Source organism: Ambystoma mexicanum, chromosome 4p (genome assembly GCF_040938575.1).
Source record: "Ambystoma mexicanum isolate Mex_15411 chromosome 4p, UKY_AmexF1_1, whole genome shotgun sequence".
Lineage (NCBI taxonomy): Eukaryota > Metazoa > Chordata > Amphibia > Caudata > Ambystomatidae > Ambystoma > Ambystoma mexicanum.
The window spans coordinates 1285029010-1285049002 of NC_090927.1; the positions used below are offsets into that span (position 1 = coordinate 1285029010).

The following is a 19993-nucleotide window of genomic DNA, read 5'->3' on the forward strand; positions in this document are numbered from 1 at the left end:
ACCCAGACTCTGTCAAGACCATCTTATTCCAGAACCAGCAACCATCTCTGCTTCTCTGGAACCCCCGGGTTCGGTGAGTAACAACGCCCCTGGGACTGTTCGAGTTCAAAGTCCTCCCTTATGGTTTACACAGGGCCCTTGCCACTTTCCAATGACTTATGGACAGAACATTACAGCCCTACTCTGATTTCTGTGGAGCTTATATTAACGATATAGTCATTTATAGTAAAACCTGGGAAGACAATCTTTTCCATCTCTTTACTATTATGAGAGCCCTCAGAAAAGCCGGCCTAACTGCCAATCCATCCAAATGCAAGCTTGCCCAATCAGTTGAGAAATACCTTGGCTTCTTTGTAGGGAATGGTAGTGTGTAAACTTAACACGAGAAAGTGAAGGCCGTCCTAGATACCCCTACGCCTAAAACTAAATGAGACCTCAGAGCATTCTTAGAGTTAATCGGTTATTACCGTAGGTTTATCCCTAACTTCTTGGATCGGACAGCTAGGCTGACAGACAAATTAAAGAACGCCGAACCCCAGGAAATTAATTGAACTAATGAGGATGATGTATGTTACAACAACCTAACAACCTAGCATGAAGCCCGCACGGAGATAAGGGCGCGCTGTTGACTGCTGTGCGGCTGGTCGCTCACTACATTTTTAACTTGGCAGACGAAGCAAGATTACCTCGAAAGACTCACCTGCTCCAATTTGCGTAAGACTGTCAGCTGTATCCCTATCAGCTGCATGCAGTTGAAGCGAGTGGGTCACTGTGCATCGGTTGCCGTGACATCACGTGACTTGGATCACGTGGCAACTCTGAGACACTCCCCCTGATCATCGGCATAAAAGCACAGCAGCGCAGCCCTTGCAGCGTGAAGCCCGCACGGAGATAAGGGCGCGCTGTTGACTGCTGTGCGGCTGGTCGCTCACTACATTTTCAACTCGGCAGACGAAGCAAGATTACCTCGAAAGACTCACCTGCTCCAATTCACGTAAGACTGTCAGCTGTATCCCTATCAGCTGCCTGCAGTTGAAGCGAGCGGGTCATTGTGCATCCGTTGCCGTGACATCACGTGACTTGGATCACGTGGCAACTCTGAGACACTCCCCCTGATCATCGGCATAAAAGCACAGCAGCGCAGCCCTTGCGGCGTGAAGCCCGCGCCGAGATAAGGGCGCGCTGTTGACTGCTGTGCGGCTGGTCGCTCACTACATTTTCAACTCGGCAGACGAAGCAAGATTACCTCGAAAGACTCACCTGCTCCAATTCGCGTAAGACTGTCAGCTGTATCCCTATCAGCTGCCTGCAGTTGAAGCGAGCGGGTCATTGTGCATCGGTTGCCATGACATCAAGTGACTTGGATCACGTGGCAACTCTGAGACACTTCCCCTGATCGTCGGCATAAAAGCGCAGCAGCGCAGCCCTAGCGGCGTGAAGCCCGCGCAGAGATAAGGGCGCGCTGTTGACTGCTGTGCGGCTGGTCGCTCACTACATTTTCAACTCGGCAGACGAAGCAAGATTACCTCGAAAGACTCACCTGCTCCAATTCGTGTAAGACTGTCAGCTGTATCCCTATCAGCTGCCTGCAGTTGAAGAGAGCGGGTCATTGTGCATCGGTTGCCGTGACATCACGTGACTTGGATCACGTGGCAACTCTGAGACACTCCCCCTGATCATCGGCATAAAAGCACAGCAGCGCAGCCCTTGCGGCGTGAGGCCCGCGCGGGATAAGGGCGTGCTGTTGACTGCTGTTTACGGCTGGAGACGACTAAAAAGTTAGGTAAGACACTAATTTCTTCTAATTTTGGGTCAATTCATCTGCCTGTTCAAACATAATCTCAATTCGATTAAGATGGATAATGCAAAACCTTGTACTAGATTCCAAGAGAAATTAGAAGAAACGCTTGCGATGAATGATAAAGGCAGAGCACAAGACAATATTAAACCTCAGTTAACTAACTTACATACAGAGGAGAAGACAAGACCACTTAAAAATAAAGCAAATAGCGCATTGAAACATGAGTTAAAACATAGCAGTAGGGTTTTAACACACAAAAACTCAGTTTTTATAGATGACAACGAGAATACTGAAACACCGCTCCAAACCACACCCTATATAGATCTGACAAACATGCTACCAGTGAAAACTATAATTCAACAGAAGCCAAAAGACCCCAACACGGCTCATTTAGAAGTGACAGCGAAGCAAGGTGATGCTGACTCCAATCAACTACAAAAAATAAGTCCAGATGATTCATGCTTTACACCATCATTACAAGAAAGAGCAAGGATCGCAAAACAACAGTGGCAGACAGCATATCGATCAACCCATTCACTTTGCGACAATAATATACATGCTCTCCCCCTAAGGATAGCACGATTGTCACTGGACATCACAGAGATAGATGCTCTATTGGACTGTCAAGACAAAAGACAAGACGTGTTTAATGTGAAATGTTCAACTACTCATACCAATCAAATAAATACCTCTACACCAAACAACCATAAAGACAGTAATACAACAGTAAAAACCCGCGTGAATGAAACAAACAGTTATGTGAAAAAACAAAAATCGGAGACCGAGGAGTCCACATCAATAAGCATGCATTCAGACCGCACAAGGGACTTGATAAACTCTCCATCGAGAATACCTACCACAATGCTAGACTTACAAAATACCTTAACTGCAGGATTATCAAATACAATGATACCTTTTCTGAAAATACAGGAATCAATGGTTGATGCTACAAAAGACCAAGCAACGCTACTAGCGATGATCATGACAAAACAATCTTACTTTGAATCGCTCACAAACAGCTTACAAGAACGAATGAAATATGAGGCCGAAATGTCTAGGTCATGGCAATTACGTTTAGCAGACATGGCAAGAGTGGAGCATATTGAAAAGCAGAATCTAATGGAAACAGTGTCAGCTATAACAAAAAAACTAATAGATGAAAAGGTGAAAAAACATTCACAAATTATACCTAGTCTCCAGGAAATAACTCAAGAAACACAAACTGAAGAAAAAGATTCCTCAATTAATAATAACATCGATCAGACAACACAGTATGAGATGCAACCATTGATGATTGAAATAAAAACACATCTAAAACCAATATTATTAGACACTAATGAACCTCCAAGGTGCACCCCCTTTGACATATTCAACCTTTCTAAACGTGGATCAACAGGACAGGATATCCTAACAAAACCAACTCACAAAAAAGCGACTAAAAAATCGCAAACGGGATCCCGTGCATTCCTGAGAAATATTCAAAGGGCGCTGAAAGATTCTAATTCTGTTCTGGCTAAAATGAACAGCTCCAAACCAACTGCCCAAACAGCCAAACAAGTAGCAAAAGAACCATTGGATGATCTGCTAATGGAAATCGACCACCACAATAATAATCCGACAACAAGTAAGGCCGCAGCAAAAAGCGGCGACGTTAAGAACCAGAAAATAAGTACAGCACCGGCATTAGAGCCGGATACAATTGAGGATTCCCCAGAAGATATGCCAAGCATTGCTAACGATCAAGACGAGGAGTTGATTGTTATCGACGAGTATAATGACTCAGTCTTGACTACAACGACAAACTCGTACGAATCGACCGTTCAAGAGGAAAATGTATCCTTCAATTATTCAACTGTTTCAAGTGACGAATCATGGTCATCACCAAAAAAGCAACAGACTGCAAAAAATGACGATAAGCAGAGCTCTAGCCAATATTCTCCTATTATGAAACCTAACTTCAAGAATCCGTTGAGTAGAATGTATGCTTATAGAGTGGCACGGTATCAATTGACGCCAACTTCAGATGAACCGGTGATACTCAATAGATCTAACACTCTGCGACTGATGAAAGCAATTCCGCAACTCGGAGATATAGAAACGGATGACATCGAAGTAATCAATTTCCCGAACAAGAATCATATGGAGGAAGCCCACATCGACTTCTATTTAGAGAAAACCATGCACCGCGTCTTAGCGGCAAATCATCAACTCAGGAAACTTGGCTTCAAAGCGGAAGAAATATTTGTAACCAGATTGATGGCAAAATAAAAATCTACGAATATTACACTGCTTGATCAAAAGATAAAAAACAACAAAAAGAATGAGTTAAATCAATGTAACACCCAAAGTAACCATCTAAGTACTTCAAATCAAGTAAATGTACCTGAAAGAGTTATCAACACCAGCCAATCAAGGAAAACATACCTATAACAATCAAAGAATAATGTAATCGACACACATAAAATATCCCTAATGTCGTGGAATACAAGGGGATACAAACATCTCCTGGAACATCGCACTCAAATCTTAGCGAATTCAGAAATAATCTGCTGACAAGAGACATGGCTAAACGATGAGGTCCTTTGCGAGGGATATATAACCTGGTTGAACCCTGCAATACCGTCGAATACTGGCAGAGCGGCATCAGGCATGCCTATTCTAATGAAAATCAATGCGACGTGGTCCATAACTGCAAGAATGAACATCAATTCCTGGTTTCAATATATTACCATTAGTATGCCAGTGTACAATCCAGAACACAATGATAATCAAACGACACACAGAATTGAAAATAGAAGTATCTCAATCCTCAACATCTATTGGAATCCAATGGCAATCAATGACAACAAATTAATCGATTCCGTATGCAAAGAAATCGACTCCATCTCTCAAGCTGACAGTGGAAGTGAATTCATTATAGCTGGTGACTTCAATATGCATCTTTTCGACAAAGAGGGTAATAAATACATGCTGCAAGAAATGTCACCACGGGCAAGGAAATGGATGAAAGAGCTAAAACTTCGCAACATCTCATTAACAGAACAACCGATGAACGTAAAGGGGATACCATGCCCGACTTGGACAGGAAAAACCTCAACTTCAATAATTGACTATATATTTGCATCCGACACTCTACAGCAATTAGTAACTGCAACCAATAACTTTCCAAATGAAGAAAGCGATCACCATCAAATTTCAATTTCATGGCATGCTCCCAAAACCATCACCGAGCAAATAATCTTACCGGAACTGGAAGTATTTAACGGTCTGAATAAATTAAGAATACGAAATCATCAAGCCAGTGAAATACTTTCAACTTTTCAAGTGGCCACCCTGAAAGATCACGAAAAACTGAACTACGGATGGATATTAGAAAAATATAAACATCCCCAAATAAAATCAAAGAGCACTGCCAAAAGCTCTCATGGCCATCATTATAATCAAAGAATCAAACAAGAAAAGCAAGAACATCAAAAGAATCTACGACACTTGAAATCAAACAATGAACCAGACCTTAAAAAACAGATAAAAAAAGAAAAACAAAGATATTCTACTTTTCTAAAAATCAACAAGGCTATGATGAAACAACATGATGCAGAAGCTATTTTGAGTGCTCTACAAAACAAAAATACAAGAAATCTGTGGTCAATGATGAACGATAAAGCAAGTCAACAGACATTAATACAAGAGGTTGACCTACAAACATGGGTAAAACACTATCAAGAAGTATATAACAGCAAAACACCCAATCTGATAATGAACGGAGGAAATGATACGTGTACTTGGAAATTTGACTGGGAGCTCGTTGATATAACAAACAAAATTAAAGCCTTGAATTCGTCACGAGCACCAGGCCCAGACGGGCTTTCAAATGCAGTTCTCAAAGCAACAGCGGAAGAATGGGCAACATTTTTCTTTCATTTACTACAACTCATAGTAAAAAGAAAAAAAATCCCTCACACTTGGACAGTTGCAATTTGAATCCCAATTTACAAATCAGGAGACCGTAAGATGCCAAGTAACTACAGACCGATAGCCCTGCTAGACCCATTGTGAAAATTATTTGCAAGCTATCTACAAAAACAACTGAACATCTGGGCAGCAAATAACGGAAAACACGCGAAAAGGCAAACTGGCTTTGTGACAAAAATTGGAACAAACGTAAACCTATTGTTACTGAATATAATAAAAGTAGAAGCAAGTATCAGAAACCAACAAGTTTATGCCTTGTTTATAGACTTGAAAATGGCGTTCGATTCAGTAAACAGACAGAAGCTTTGGGGTAAATTAACAGCTTGGGGCTGTCCCACTTACATCCTAAACCCAATCATTCAACTATACTCAAATACCTCTATTCGAGTTCGACTAACAATGCTGGTATGGTTACAGAGTCCATTTCCACCTCGAATGGGTTGAAACAAGTCTGTCCCCTAGCTTCCTGTCTATATAACCTGTATACTAACGATTTTGAAGAGCAGATTCAAAACACGAAAGCAAATCCACCGAAAATTAACAACGAATCTATTCAAGCACTAATCTATGCTGACGATATTATTATACTGTATAAAGCGACATCTGGCCTACAAGAATCCTTGAACAAAACCCAAGACTACATGCACACAAATGATCTGAAAATTAATACATGTAAAACAAAGGTCATGAAACTTATCAGTCAGAATCGGAAAAAACAACATCCTATAAAAATTTTGCTTGATAAAAAAGAAATTGTGATAACAAAGACAATAAAATATCTGGATGCTCTGATAAATCCTTCATTGATTAGCCCTCCCCAAATCATTTCCTGTTGCAAGGATCCGATTTGAATTGGGCCTACAATCGATCGAATCCATAGTCACATGGAAACAGATGGACTTGTACAGAAAAATCATATCGGACGATCCAATTCCATCATTAGAAATACTAAAAAGGAAAGAAGAAGCATTTCAAACGACAGCTGTGTCGAAATGGACTACAACAATAAAAAGAAAATTGCAAGTAGAAGCAATCACAGAAGAAATGTTGACCAAGAGACCGCAGCAAGCAAAAAGAAAACTAAAAAACAATGACTGGATAAAAACAGTGGATAAAAAAAAACCTACAAGCGTTTTCTTAAATGTGACACAGAAGTAAGAGCTTTAAATGAACTACCGGGATATCTAAGTCAATTTCCTGATAGAATGATGCGTGATCCATTTTTAAGATTTTGCCTGAATATACTACCAACCAGGGACTACTTAGCATCAATCGACAAATTTGGCACTGTCTCTGCGGAGTGTAGATTTTGTAAAGAAGTACAAACCCCAGAAACTTTATTCCATCTAATTATGGTGTGTCCAATGTTGAAAGAAAAAAGAGAACTATGCAGAAGTTTCTTCAGAATCTCGAATAAAGTGATGACGACAGAAGAAAGATGGGCGAATCTTCTAAGTGGAAATGATCAGTGGCTAATAATCACAATAATCAAATTCTGGACTGAGATTATAAAATGAGCCTGAATGCACAGAGCAAATGAAATGTTTCTCAAAATTGAAAGTGTAAGAGAATTTAATGTAAAGTTTGTAAAATCAAGCCAAACATTTTAATTAAAAAAAATTAAAAAAACAACCTAAAACAACCCTGTGTCAGAACCCGATCCAAAAGGTAGTAGACTTCTCGAAGGAGTTTGGATTACAAATTACGCCTCCCTTACAGGACTAGGAGCAGTCTTGTCACAAATTTGTGATGGATTGGAGCATCCTATCTTGTTTACTAGCCACAAATTCCTCTTACGTGAAATAATTTACTCTGTGCTGGAATTAGAGGCCCTTGGCATCAAGTGGGCCATTGCCCACCTTAGCTACTACCTCCGAGGAAGGAAATTCAAACTCATCATGGATCATTCTCCACTAGTTTGGATTAGCCAATGGAAAGATTCTAACCCTTGAGTCATGCAATGGTTCTTTGACCTGCGACCCTATTGTTTCACTGTGGAGCACCGGAAAGGCAAAGACCAAGGACACGGAGACTTTCTTTCTCGGTTCCCTTGTGAAACAGGTGCGGCTACATCGCATAGGGGAAGGGTATGTGAGAAACCTGAAGGTGTTTCACCCACTAGTCCCTGGGGATCTATCATTCAGGTGGCCAGGACACAGCCATCACTTTTGGATCCAGTTTTTGGGGTTAGACCAGTGCGAGAAGATCACGTGGGTGAGGGGTCTTCAGGGAGTGGGAGTGGGACACCGGATGGCGAGATGTGGTATCCCCTTCCTTTTAACACCTTTACCCCATCCTACCAGATAGGATACTTAGGAACTCAACCCCCCACTTTCCCGACATGAACATTATCTCACGGTCAGCTCATCATAAGAGAAAACAGACTAACACCTGAGCCATATACCTGACATGTCCCAATACAATGGCAGGCAGGGTCAGGCAATTACTGACCATTACACCCACCTGACTTCCATTACACTTCCCCACTTGGATAACAGGCGGAGCACGAGAGCACACTTTGAGCAAGGCAAAGCACACAAGGAAGCAGTAGTTCCAAGATGGCAGTTTAATACAAGGCCAAAGACAGCAAGACCAAAGGGGATCACAAGGAGAGAAGTACCCTTGACCTCTTCAACAAGAGACCATTATTTTGATGAATCTTCGAGAATAGGAAACGTAAGACCTAGAATCAAGACTGAAGAATCCTGCATTGTGTGTCAGAGGTACCCGGGGCTCTCCCGCATCGATAGCCAAGGCGGGGAGAATCGCTTACCACTGTCATACTGTGCTTGGCTCCTACAACAAAGCAACGCCAGTGACGTCAGCACAGCCGGTGAGTTGGGGAGACTGATACCAGACTCGTCTGTGTTGAAGCCAAGGTTGCAAGCGGCAACATTTTACAGTGAACGCTGAAGTGAACAGTGTATGAAGTGTATGTGGTAATCGACGTGAACGAAATTAAAACAACAGATGAGTGATTGAACTTCGAAGCCAAGATATGATACCTTAGACAGAGTGGTCCAGCACCACATGTGTGCATATTCTAAAGTCTCTGTTAGGTATCCAACTGAAAAGTGGCAAAAGAGAAAGAGTGATCAAGTATTGTGAAATCGAAGTGGTCCTGCAACGGGTCAAGCAAACCCCTGTTCACATTCGAAAGTCTTCAATGTCAATGGCATAAAGAAAGTTGATGACATAGTGGATGAAGTTGGTCCAAGCCGGTGGAAGGAGATCAGCTGAGAGCTTTTGGTTAAAGCAAGTTTGTATTAAAAGTTAAGTTGAAAAGTGAAATCGGTCCAAGTCCGGCTGAGGGAGACTAATTGAATATTGTGTTGAAAGGATCTGAGCCCGGCTGAGGGGCATCCGGGGTGAACCGGAAATCACCCGAGAAATTGGATGTATGAATATACTGCGAACATTGTCTTCTGAATCGCCTGAGAAATTGAGTACTTGTGCAGTCCGAAGAGGAAAATAACATATTGTTTGTTTGTCGCATCAGGCCCTCTGAGAGATGATACTTTGCAAGGCAAACAAACTTGGGCATGTAATGCCCTAATGTTAATTATTGAACCATATCCTCACGCTAGAGATGCCAGAGACTGTGCCAATATCGAGTGTACTGACTAGTCCCCTGCTGAAAACAACGGGAAGGGAGGCCACAGCCTGAACATCCTGACATATCATTTTGTGAACACTTCTTTCTTTTTTATAACACTGTTTCCCAGACTGTTTGTATTTTGAAGTAAGGATTGGCAATAGATTTATTGTATAGGCCCTTTTATTTTGACAAGACACCACTAGGACTGCGTTATTATTATTTGATGGTCGTAGCTTGCTCCCATCTGTAGATTTAGGATTAGATAGGCATTTTTAAACCCTTTTTGAAGTTCAATAAACACCCTTGAACTGTGGTCACTTGTGTCTGTCCTACTGTTGATTCCATGCCTTCCTTACAGTAACAAATATTCCAAATTCATGGTATCAAAATCAAGAGTCCAGAAAGTTAATACCAATGAGTCCAAGGTGATGACGATTGGTGGGGAAAGGGATCACCCTCTTCCATTATGAAGAGTAACATTAAACTTGAGCAGGTGGACCAGTTTAGTTATTTCGGTGTGGTATTCACAAATAAATGGCAGGGGAGGGACCACTTATCTAAACAAACCGAATCTGAGCTTTGGGGGGTTGTGGACACCTATTTAATCCAATTAAAGGAGAATTCCTTTATTAGATGCCTCCATAATCTCCCACTCTCGGTCTCGCTATTTGCTATGCATTTAGGACTGAACCCTACCATTATAAGTGTTGAGTTGTGGTTAAGACCTATCCGCGTGTAGTTAACTCTATAGATTAATCCCAAAGCTGTTTTGTCCCATAACATTTTGAGGGAACTTATGGTGAGAGAAAACACAGATAGGATCCCCTGGCTGTGCTTAAGGCCTTGCTGAAAGTGGGGGGTGTGGCTTGGCGCCGATGGCGAGCGGTAGCTGATCTGCCGAGCTCCGGCCGAGACGCCGTTTCCTGATCCTTTTCTCCGGCTCAAGTGAGGCCCCAGCCCTCGCAGAAGAACGTGCTGTTGGGGGAAGCGGTCCTGCATAAGAACCACCATCGGGCCCACCGAATCGGACCTCTTAGACACCACCGTAGCCCTAAGACGGCTCTCTCCCCCTCCACTCCGATCGAATCCAAGATGGCGCCTCGCATCGCATAGCGGAGCCTCTGAGGGGAACCCCTCCCCCAACGGACTCCCAGGCCTAGAGGGGTGAAGCGGAAACACGACAAGGAGAACGACCCCCCTGGGGGTCGCCCAACTGGCACCAACACAAAGCCCGCACCACCCAGCATCGGATGCATGGAAGGAGAGGACTGACCTGGCTCGGGTCACTCCACCGATCCAGCCCCACAAGACAAGGTGCGTGAGACCTTGCAACACCTATTCTTCTGATATTCACCTCCGGGGGCCGCACACCCAGGTACGGGGGCTGGCAAAATACCGCCCACGGCCCGAAGTCCAGCTTAAGAAGAGGGCCTTGCTAACAACCCCGCAAGCTACCTAGCTTTTGCGGCCCAGAACATCTACATCCATCACCTCAAGATGGCCACCAAGAACAAGACCAGAGCCGCCACCATGGACTCCTTTGTTTCCACCAAGGCGAAGACCCCCACTCAAGCCAGGGCCTGCCCCTCTGAAGTCACCCCAGTGAGCGAAGGGGTGGCCGCCGATAACCACTCTCAGATACTTGATGCCATAGCTTCTCTAAAAACGCACATAGACTCCAAGATCGACGAATTCAAAATAGACATTCAACTAATTTGCCAAGACGCTCGCAACTTAGCTGAGAGGGTAACGACCGTTGAACAATCAACAGAGGATACATCTACGGCCACCACAGCTATAAAGTCAGAAGTCGCCCTCCTGAGGAGGAAAGTTGCCTTCCTGGAGAAAAGGGCAGAAGAGGCCGAAGGCCGGGCTAGACGGGGCAACATTAGGATCCTGGGTGTCCCGGAGGGGAACGAAGGGGCAAACACCACATCCTTCGTCGAAACCCTTCTGCTACAAGAAATTGGGGCCGGCAAATTGACGCAGGGATTCTTGGTCGAAAGGGCCCACAGATCCCTTCATCCCTTCAGAGGCGCCCTCCCCCTGGATCGCACCCCAGACCAATAATTGCTAAGATACTGAACTTTCAGGACAGAGAAACTATCTTAAGGCGGTCCAGGGAGGGTGGCCCCATCGATAGAGGGGACTCCAAAATCTCCATCTACCCGGACTATACGCAGAAGGTGCAAAGAGAGAGGAATTAATTTGTCCCGATAAAAGCTAGGCTCCGCCAACTGAACCTAAAATACAGACTACTATACCCGTCACGCCTCAGGGTCATCTATAAGGAGAGAGCGGTATTCCTCGATAACCCAGAAGCAGCCAACATGTGGCTAGAGGATAATAACCTAGCCGATGGCAAGGACAACTCACGGACTGCGGCCTAACCCCCTCGGATCCCACAAGCGACCCCCAAGCAACAGCAAGAACCACCATATACGACGCCGGAACACAGAAGGTAATCCAACTTCAGTTTATCATTTGGAAATGGCCCCGCTCGGCTCCGCCGCCAGGCCCTTGCCCCACCCCCAGCGTAGAATTCACTTGGTCCTGGCACCTGCCTGACCCAGCTCGCGCCCGACTCCCGGATGGGCTTCGACGGCTCGAGAGCGCCTGAGCACCGCGACAATGTTGTAGTCGCTGGGAGCACCAGTTTGAGTTTTGTTATTAGTTACACTAGTTGTACAGTCTTCATGCTTCTCTCGCCAACAAAGACCGGGATGGGCCCAGGACTTGACCCGGGTGATCGGGAGCCAGTGGTATCCCCCCCCGCAGCCTGTTTACTGCGGATTAAAGCAGAGCCGGACCCCAGGGACGGAGTCCCGCACCAGATCCGAAACTCAGACCCGATGGCGGTACAGCTCACCGTGATGATATGGAACGTGAGGGGTATGGGCTCATACCTCAGACGTAATCGTATACAGTCCTATCTCAAAAGGAAGAAAGTCTCGATTGCAATCCTTCAAGAAACCCACCTCACGACGGAGGCCATGTCTAAGATTGCAGACCGATGGGCGGGGACTGTGAGAGGGTCCCCCTACTCCAAATACGCGAGAGGGGTGCTAATATGGATAAGCCCGGATGTGCCCTTCCAGATGGAGGGGTGTGAACTAGACAAAGAAGGGAGATATGTACTGATTTGGGGCACAATGGAACAAACCCCGGTTTGCCTGGTCAACCCATACTTCCCACATCACAGGATACCGGCGTACCTCACCACAATGATCACAAAGCTGACTCAGCACCGGGACCGCACCTTCATATGGGGAGGCGACTTCAACTGCGTCGCTGACACAAGCATGGACAGATCGCTGCCTCCCCCCCACCCCAGCAACCTCGCACCCCGGGCCCTGAAGGAAACTCTGGAGCAGCTCAACCTGGTGGACATCTGGAGGGAACACCACCCGGCCGATAGGACCTACTCCCACTACTCAGCTCCACACGGAGTCCATACAAGAATTGACTACCTGTTCATCAACAAAGAGCTCGCCCCATGAGCCGCAGCCACAGAGTACCTAGGGCGAACGATCTCCGACCATTCCCCACTGACTATGCTATGGCATCCCGATCCCTATGTGGAGGATGCCGACTGCGGCACTTGCAGATCCTGAGTTCAGGGAAGACCTCGCCAAAAAAACTGGAAGAATATCTGGAAATCAACATGGGGTCGGTATCCTCCTGGAGCTCATTATGGGAAGCTATGAAGGTGGTGACCAGAGGAGAAATCATATCGAGAGCCGGCGGAACTCGCAGACAATTAAAGATAACGCTTGAAGCACAAGAAGCAGAGATCTCCCGACTAGAGTCTACCCATGACAACTCCACAGAGGCCGAGAACAAATTGAAAGAAGCTCGGGCAGAATGTCAACAAGCTTGGGAAAGACTGGAGAAATTCGATTTCACCACACACACCATCAGATCCCACAAGGAATCGGATAAACCAGGGAGGTTACTGGCCTGGCTCTGCAAGCGAGAACACCCGAAATACCTCCCAACGGAGATACGGGACGCCGATGGGACATCCCACACGACTCAGCTGGGGATCAACGACGCATTTGCCAGATTCTACACCAAACTGCATGCCCACAAGGCACAAATTCCTGCGGCAGACATTATAGAAACACTTGAGGAGATAGAACTCCCCCGTATTTCACCCGAGCAGAGGGAGGAACTGGAGATGGAGATCACTCTTGAGGACGTGCAAGGGACAATCAGGTCCCTCTCTAACAGCAAAGCCCCCGGCAGCGACGGCCTCCCACCTGAGTTCTACAAAACGTACAAGCCCATTCTCACCCCAGTTCTTCACAAAGTCTACCAGGAGGCATCCACGAACGGGGTCCTCCCCAACACCATGAAAGAGACCATAATCGTTCCCATGCTCAAGCCACACAAATCACCCACCGACTGTGAGTCCTATCGCCCTCTGGCCATGCTAAACTATGATGCCAAGATTCTCACATCCATATTAGCTTGCAGACTGGCCAGAGTGGTGGGATCCATCGTCCATGAGGACCAGAACGGATTTGTGCCTGGGCGCAACACCACAGCTAACCTCAGGAGGCTACAACATGTAATGGCCGAAACATACGAGAGAGATGAAGACCTGGCGGTGTTGTCGCTGAACGCCATCAAGGCCTTCGACTCCATATATTGGGAATGGATCAAGGAGGTCTTGAGGAGATTCGGCTTCGGAGGGGGCTTCATCAGGTGGATCGAGGTCCTCTATAATTCTCCAATGGCAAGAGTGAAAACGGGAAGATTGGTATCAGCAGCCTGGGAAATACAAAGGGGAACGAGACAGGGGTGCCCGCTATCGCCCATGCTGTACATACTGGGCCTGGAGCTGATCGCATTATACTTCAGGCAGCAGCTCTTCGACGCTGGCATCAAGGTGGGCAACATACACCACATAATATCTCTATACGCGGACGACGTTCTCCTATATCTAAGAAACCCCGAAGTCAACGCACCAACAGCACTGGAGGTGCTAGACAATTACGCGAAGTACTCGGGGATCCGATTCAGCAGAAGTAAGTCCTCCGCATTCCCCCTGGCGGCCCTACGCAGCACATCAGTAAGCGATCTCCCAGTGCTAGGAATAGGCTGGCAACCGGTCATGTTCCGGTACCTGGGGATCAACGTGAGCCACACCCCTCTACTCACGCACGAACATAACACTGAGGTCGCCATCACGAGTCTTCGGAGCTCTATAAAATTCTGGTCCAAGCTCCCATTGGCCATGGTGGGCAGAGCAGCGATAGTCAAGATGATCGTACTCCCCCGATTCCTATACTTCTTCGTGAATATTTGCCATTATGTCCGACCGCCCTTCTTCAAAAAACTGGAGGCAATCATCAAGGACTTCCTATGGGGCCCTCACAGGCACAAACTGTCGCTATCCGTCCTCTCCCTGCCACATAAAGAGGGAGGAATAAAGCTACCAGATCTCCAGTTATACTACCTGGCTGCCCAGTTAAGCCACATAACGAAATGGCTCTCGGATGAACCCTCAGCTGAAACGGAACTACTGAGGCAATCCTCGAACAACGTGATCCCCAAGGAAACTCTATGGTACCCCACAAAGCAATTCCCGATCACCTTACAAGTGATTGACCTGGGTAGGAGGATATGGGCCAGGTCCTGCTACATCAGGCGAGTGAAACACCCGTACTCTCCGGATAACCCCATTTTAGCAGATATCTGCCGAACGGATGCAGACCTCTCCACAGCAAGGAGGTGGGAAGAAGCCGGCATATACACATGGGGTGACATGTTTGAGGACGGGGAATTCAGGGATTTTGAATCTCTAAAGGCCACTGAAGGAATATCCCCGGGCCAGTTCCTCTGGTACCACCGCCTCAAGCAGACTGCCAAGAAACAATGGAACGGCTGGCCGGAGGAACCCTCCCCTGACCCTCTACTGCAAGAAATGCACGACCTCTCGGATGGCTGGAGACCAGTCTCCAGGCTCTATAGCAGACTATGCGACAAACCCAACCCTAAAGGCGAAGCTCTGAGGGCGAGATGGGAAGCGGACCTCAAGACCCCGATTACAGATAGAGAATGGGAAAGAGTGTTACTATTTCCCAAAAAAGTGTCTAGGAACGCTCGATTCGGCCAGATTCAGTTGAACGTCCTGTATAGGACATACATGACCCCACACAGAGACGCCTCCTTCAACCAGTCATCCTCCTCATCGTGCCCATGGTGTGGGAATGATAATGCAGACATGATCCACATGTTCTGGACTTGCACTAGGGCGATGACACTATGGTCCAAAGCCAAACAGACTTGCATGGACGCCGGAATGACGAGGTACGAATGGACTCCCGGCGAGTTGCAATGTGTCAATAGTTTTTTCTGTATTTTATCAGTGCATTCATTATCTAATGTCTTTTTAAATGTGATGTACTTTTAAGGCCTGTGTCGAATAAAGTTTGAGGATGATGATGATGCATGGTGTGTACCTCTGTTCCCTGCTGCATAATTATCCTGATCTGCAGAGCCTGCTCCACCAGTGGCACTGATCAGGTTCCTTTTGGGAGAGCAGTTCTTTCCAAAGTCCTCCAGTTGTGAGGGGAAGACAGGTGGTTCAAGGCGGGGGCAAGCTCTGTCCCCTAACGATCCCCAGGGACCATTGGGGTGAACCTACTGCTGGGACAAAAACTGCAACTCTGCCAGCCACACTGCTGGCCAGGATATCACCTTGTTAATGAAACTCTGAAAGGTGTGTGCCAGCATCCCTGTGTTTGGTAGCTAGATAAAAGGACTCATCTTGTCCGTGAGATACTGGAGCTGACTCACAGCTCCTGAGAACCAAGACAGCCAAAATTCCTGCCATTTCACTGTTGAACTGGTTCAAGTCGTGATTCAAGCATGTTCAACCCAGTTCAAACAACAAGGACCCTCAAGTACTCATTGCCTTTCGAAACACAGTTTGCCCTGTCAAAGAAGTTCACTGCCACATCGTGCCAGCTAAAGCGCATTGCTACCTCGACTCCAATAGAGAACTGCCACTGCATCTGCATTGCTCAAACTGCCATTCGCACCACCAGCTTCTTGATCACAGATCAAGTCAACAACTGAAGCACTGCTAGTTGTCTTCCAGAACCTCATCATTTGAGCCGCAGAGAACCACCTCGCCATGCGCATCCCATCATCAGCCAGTCTGCCATAAAACCTCGACCGTTAAACTGAACCTGGTGACCCCTACGATCTGCACCACGTGAGCTGCTTTCAACTGCAAGCTTCCCCCAGTTCCACACCACTGTAACACCTGCTCGCCACTGGACGACCGTGACTGCCACATTCCAAACGTACTGGAACTGCTGAACATTGATGAGAAGCCTGGTTCACCACTGTTGCACCGTCTAAGACATTGCAAAAGGTATTATTGCCTGATAACTGCCTCCATGGTCCAATGTGAGCCCTAGAGTCATTAATCCATTTTTGTAGCCCAAGAAGATATAGTTTTTGAACATTGTGGATTTTAATGCCTTTTTTCCTCCCCTGCCTCATTACTAAGAGTGCTGCATTTCGCTATCTTGCATAGTCTGTGTTCTTTCTACAGGTCTGGGTTTTTGTAGTGTTTTTTTTATTTAGTTATTATTGTACATGGTGTGTTTAATAACATTTGGAAAAAAATGAAAGTACATATTTTTAAAAAACCTTGATTGTACAGGAAAAAATTATTTGCCACTACACAATTTGTGCCAGTAATGGGTTTAAGCAATGTTTTGTCCTGATGTTAACACATGTTTCGGCCAGTCCTTTATTTTGGACTGTTATACTTCAATGTTTGGGTTATTACTGAACCACATTGAAACACCTCTTGAGAGTATAGCCTTCCCTTGGCCTACATTGCCACAAAAGGTGAAGAAGGTTTACCTGTGCCTGTTTTTAACATTTATGATTGCGATGGCTCTTGGTTTGTAGAAGTGTGAGGGGTGAGTGGGCGCTTTAGTCTCTACTCATCCTTGTACTCCTGCCGGGCAGAAGTCAATTCATCTCAATGCCCACCTGCGACGCATGCTCCTGTGATATGCGCTTGTTCGAAACACATTTGTACGACAAATGCTCTTATAACACATACTCTTATGACACACGCTCTTACGACAAGCGCACCTACGGCACGTGCTCGTACAAAATGCTCATCTACGACACACCCACCTACGACACATGCACGTGCAATATGGATGCCTAGGACACGGGATGTCCGTTTTCAGAAGATTTACTTAATATACACTAACTTTACAAAGAAGCATATGAGTTTCATACTTCATACATTACATCTGCTGAAAACTCACATTAAAGTCAGGGCCGACTTTGATGTCAGTTTTCAGGAGATGAGCATTGCATACAAGTACGAACTGTAAAAGTCATACATGCTTCTTTTATACATTCAAAACGTGCATCAAAGTTAGATATGACTTTAAAGTGAGCTTTCACATGTATAGGATGCATACAGTTTGGACCTGGCACATACAATGTAATGATATGAAAATACATATGAAGACAACAAAATTAAATGGATGTGATGATATGCCGATAAAGTACCTAGGGAATTATAGTACTATTACACTGTTCTGAAGTCATCTCTTGTAGAGTTGATTTCCTTTTCACCACTGAAGCCCCAAAACACTTTTAGCAAGATGTAAAGCAAAGCATACTAATCGTGGATTAGCTATTCTGGGTTTGTAAATTGGACACATGTGCCTTCTGCACATACTGATCTTAATACAAGGCAGGGGCATAAAAGTCGTACAACCAGTAATAAAATTTTTCTCCTCTTTAAAGTTTGTCTCACATAAAAATGCATGTAAAAATGTGTTAAGAGTGCATTGCTGTCATTTATGCACAACCTCACTATCGTTTTTATAAACCAACTTAATTGCTTTTATTAAAAACAAATGAATAATTTTACCACAGAGGTCTTCAGGCTTTCAGGAAGTGGGTCCACAGTTGTTATGAATGATTTGTCTACTTTTTGCCACAAACATCGAGGGAACAGTTCACCCCAAATAAGTGATCTATGAAAACAAAACATAAATTGCATTTATCTTTAGCTTTTTAAGAACATTTTAGAGTACTTTGTTACACTTTATGCGATAACTGACAGTGTTGTCATTTAGACATATTTAAAACCCTATTGCTGACATATATGACTTCATGAATTTCTATCATGTATTTGTAACAAGGCATTACAAATAAAGCAAACACATGAGTCTTCTTTATTATAGTTTATTTTTTTTGTCAGGATGTTATGAACTTTATAGATTTTCATACGTCTCTCCTATTCCCCCCTTTGTTAGACCCCAGGTAACTCTTCTGTCTTGTACTCTCATCGAGGTAGTTTGCAGGGAATTATGTTGCTTGTCTTTTGCGTGGATTAGTGCCAAGACCACCCTTACAGCTTGTCTCCTACAGTTCCCGGTTAGCCTTAGCTTTTCCTTTTTCTGCCTTTTCCTTGGCCCGGATTCAACATTTCCTTTCTGGGCCCTTTCCCGGGCCAGAGGTTTGCCTTGTTCTTTCCTCTTTCCTACTTTGTTTACTTCCTTTCCATTCTCTGTCTCTAGCTTCGGTTCACCTTTTTCTCTCTCTGCCTCCCTTTTGGCACCAATCACTGCTTTTATTCTGCTACCTCTTTACATGCCACAGTTCTTGCTTGTTTACAGGCCACAGTCTCTGTGTCTCTCCTCTGAATAGTAGGTGCAGAGCTCACTCACTTCTCAGTGGCCTTTTCTTTGGCCACAGCCTCTGTCCATTTCCTCTGTGGATAAGGCACCCACTCACTTTCTTCGCCTTTGTCAGGGCACAGGGTAATGCAGGGGTGTGTGTGCAGGGTGTTCTATGGAGAGAGCAGGGCTACCTAGAAGGCCCCAAGCACAGGACAACAAAGAAAAGAATAAAACAAGTCAAAAGGAAAAAGCTTCTGCCTTATCGAAGGCTTCTTTTCCCTTTTTGCAAGAAAAAGGACCTGCAAACTACAATCCCCATCAGCCTCTGGGGCGGGAACTACTTTTCTACTCCCACATTGGGTGGGGCACGCGCACACGCAAGCGCCAACCAAAGGCACGGGGCTTGTGCTTAAGCACCCGACCAGAGCAGACGCATCTCCCGGAGCTCCTGACGAGGGTATTCACGCTAGGGCCCACCCCCAAGGAAGAAGCTCCCCGGCCCCTTGCTCATGTCAGATAAGCACTGCAAGAGCTTTGGGGAATAATCCAGGCTTAGATTCTAACACGCCACATCAGGGAGGCAGCGCGCAGACAGGAGGGGGAGCAAGGAGCACTCGGGCAGCATTTCCACAGAGGGGCACACGCAGGGGGCACAGTCCAGCCATATCACGTCCCCTGCTCGTGGCAAAGCTAAGTGATTTACAAACGTTTGCTGTATTTGGAGACAGCAAATTTCTCCCGCATGCTGCATGCAAATTAGCCACATGCAGCATACTTAGCAGCATGTTGTACTTTCTAGTCACGTGTGGCAAACTTTGGCAACACGTTGAGATTTCTCGTTTCTTAAACCACGTGCAGCGAACTTGGGCCACACGTTGTGACTTCTAGAGTTTAGCCACGTGTGGCGGACGATAGCTGCACGTTTCCTTTAGTGTTTGGAAT

The 19993-nt window shown here is 45.5% G+C and overlaps 1 protein-coding gene across 4 annotated transcripts in view; it reads right to left on the reverse strand.

Moving 5' to 3' along the window:
- Window positions 1-19993, reverse strand: part of PCNX2 (pecanex 2) — a 3925748-nt gene that overhangs the window by 1947803 nt on the left and 1957952 nt on the right. For all 4 annotated transcript variants that reach the window (XM_069606982.1, XM_069606983.1, XM_069606981.1 and 1 more), the window contains one exon: window positions 18298-18403. In XM_069606982.1, coding sequence (XP_069463083.1) covers window positions 18298-18403 — 106 coding nt within the window. The remainder of the gene's footprint in view (window positions 1-18297; window positions 18404-19993) is intronic.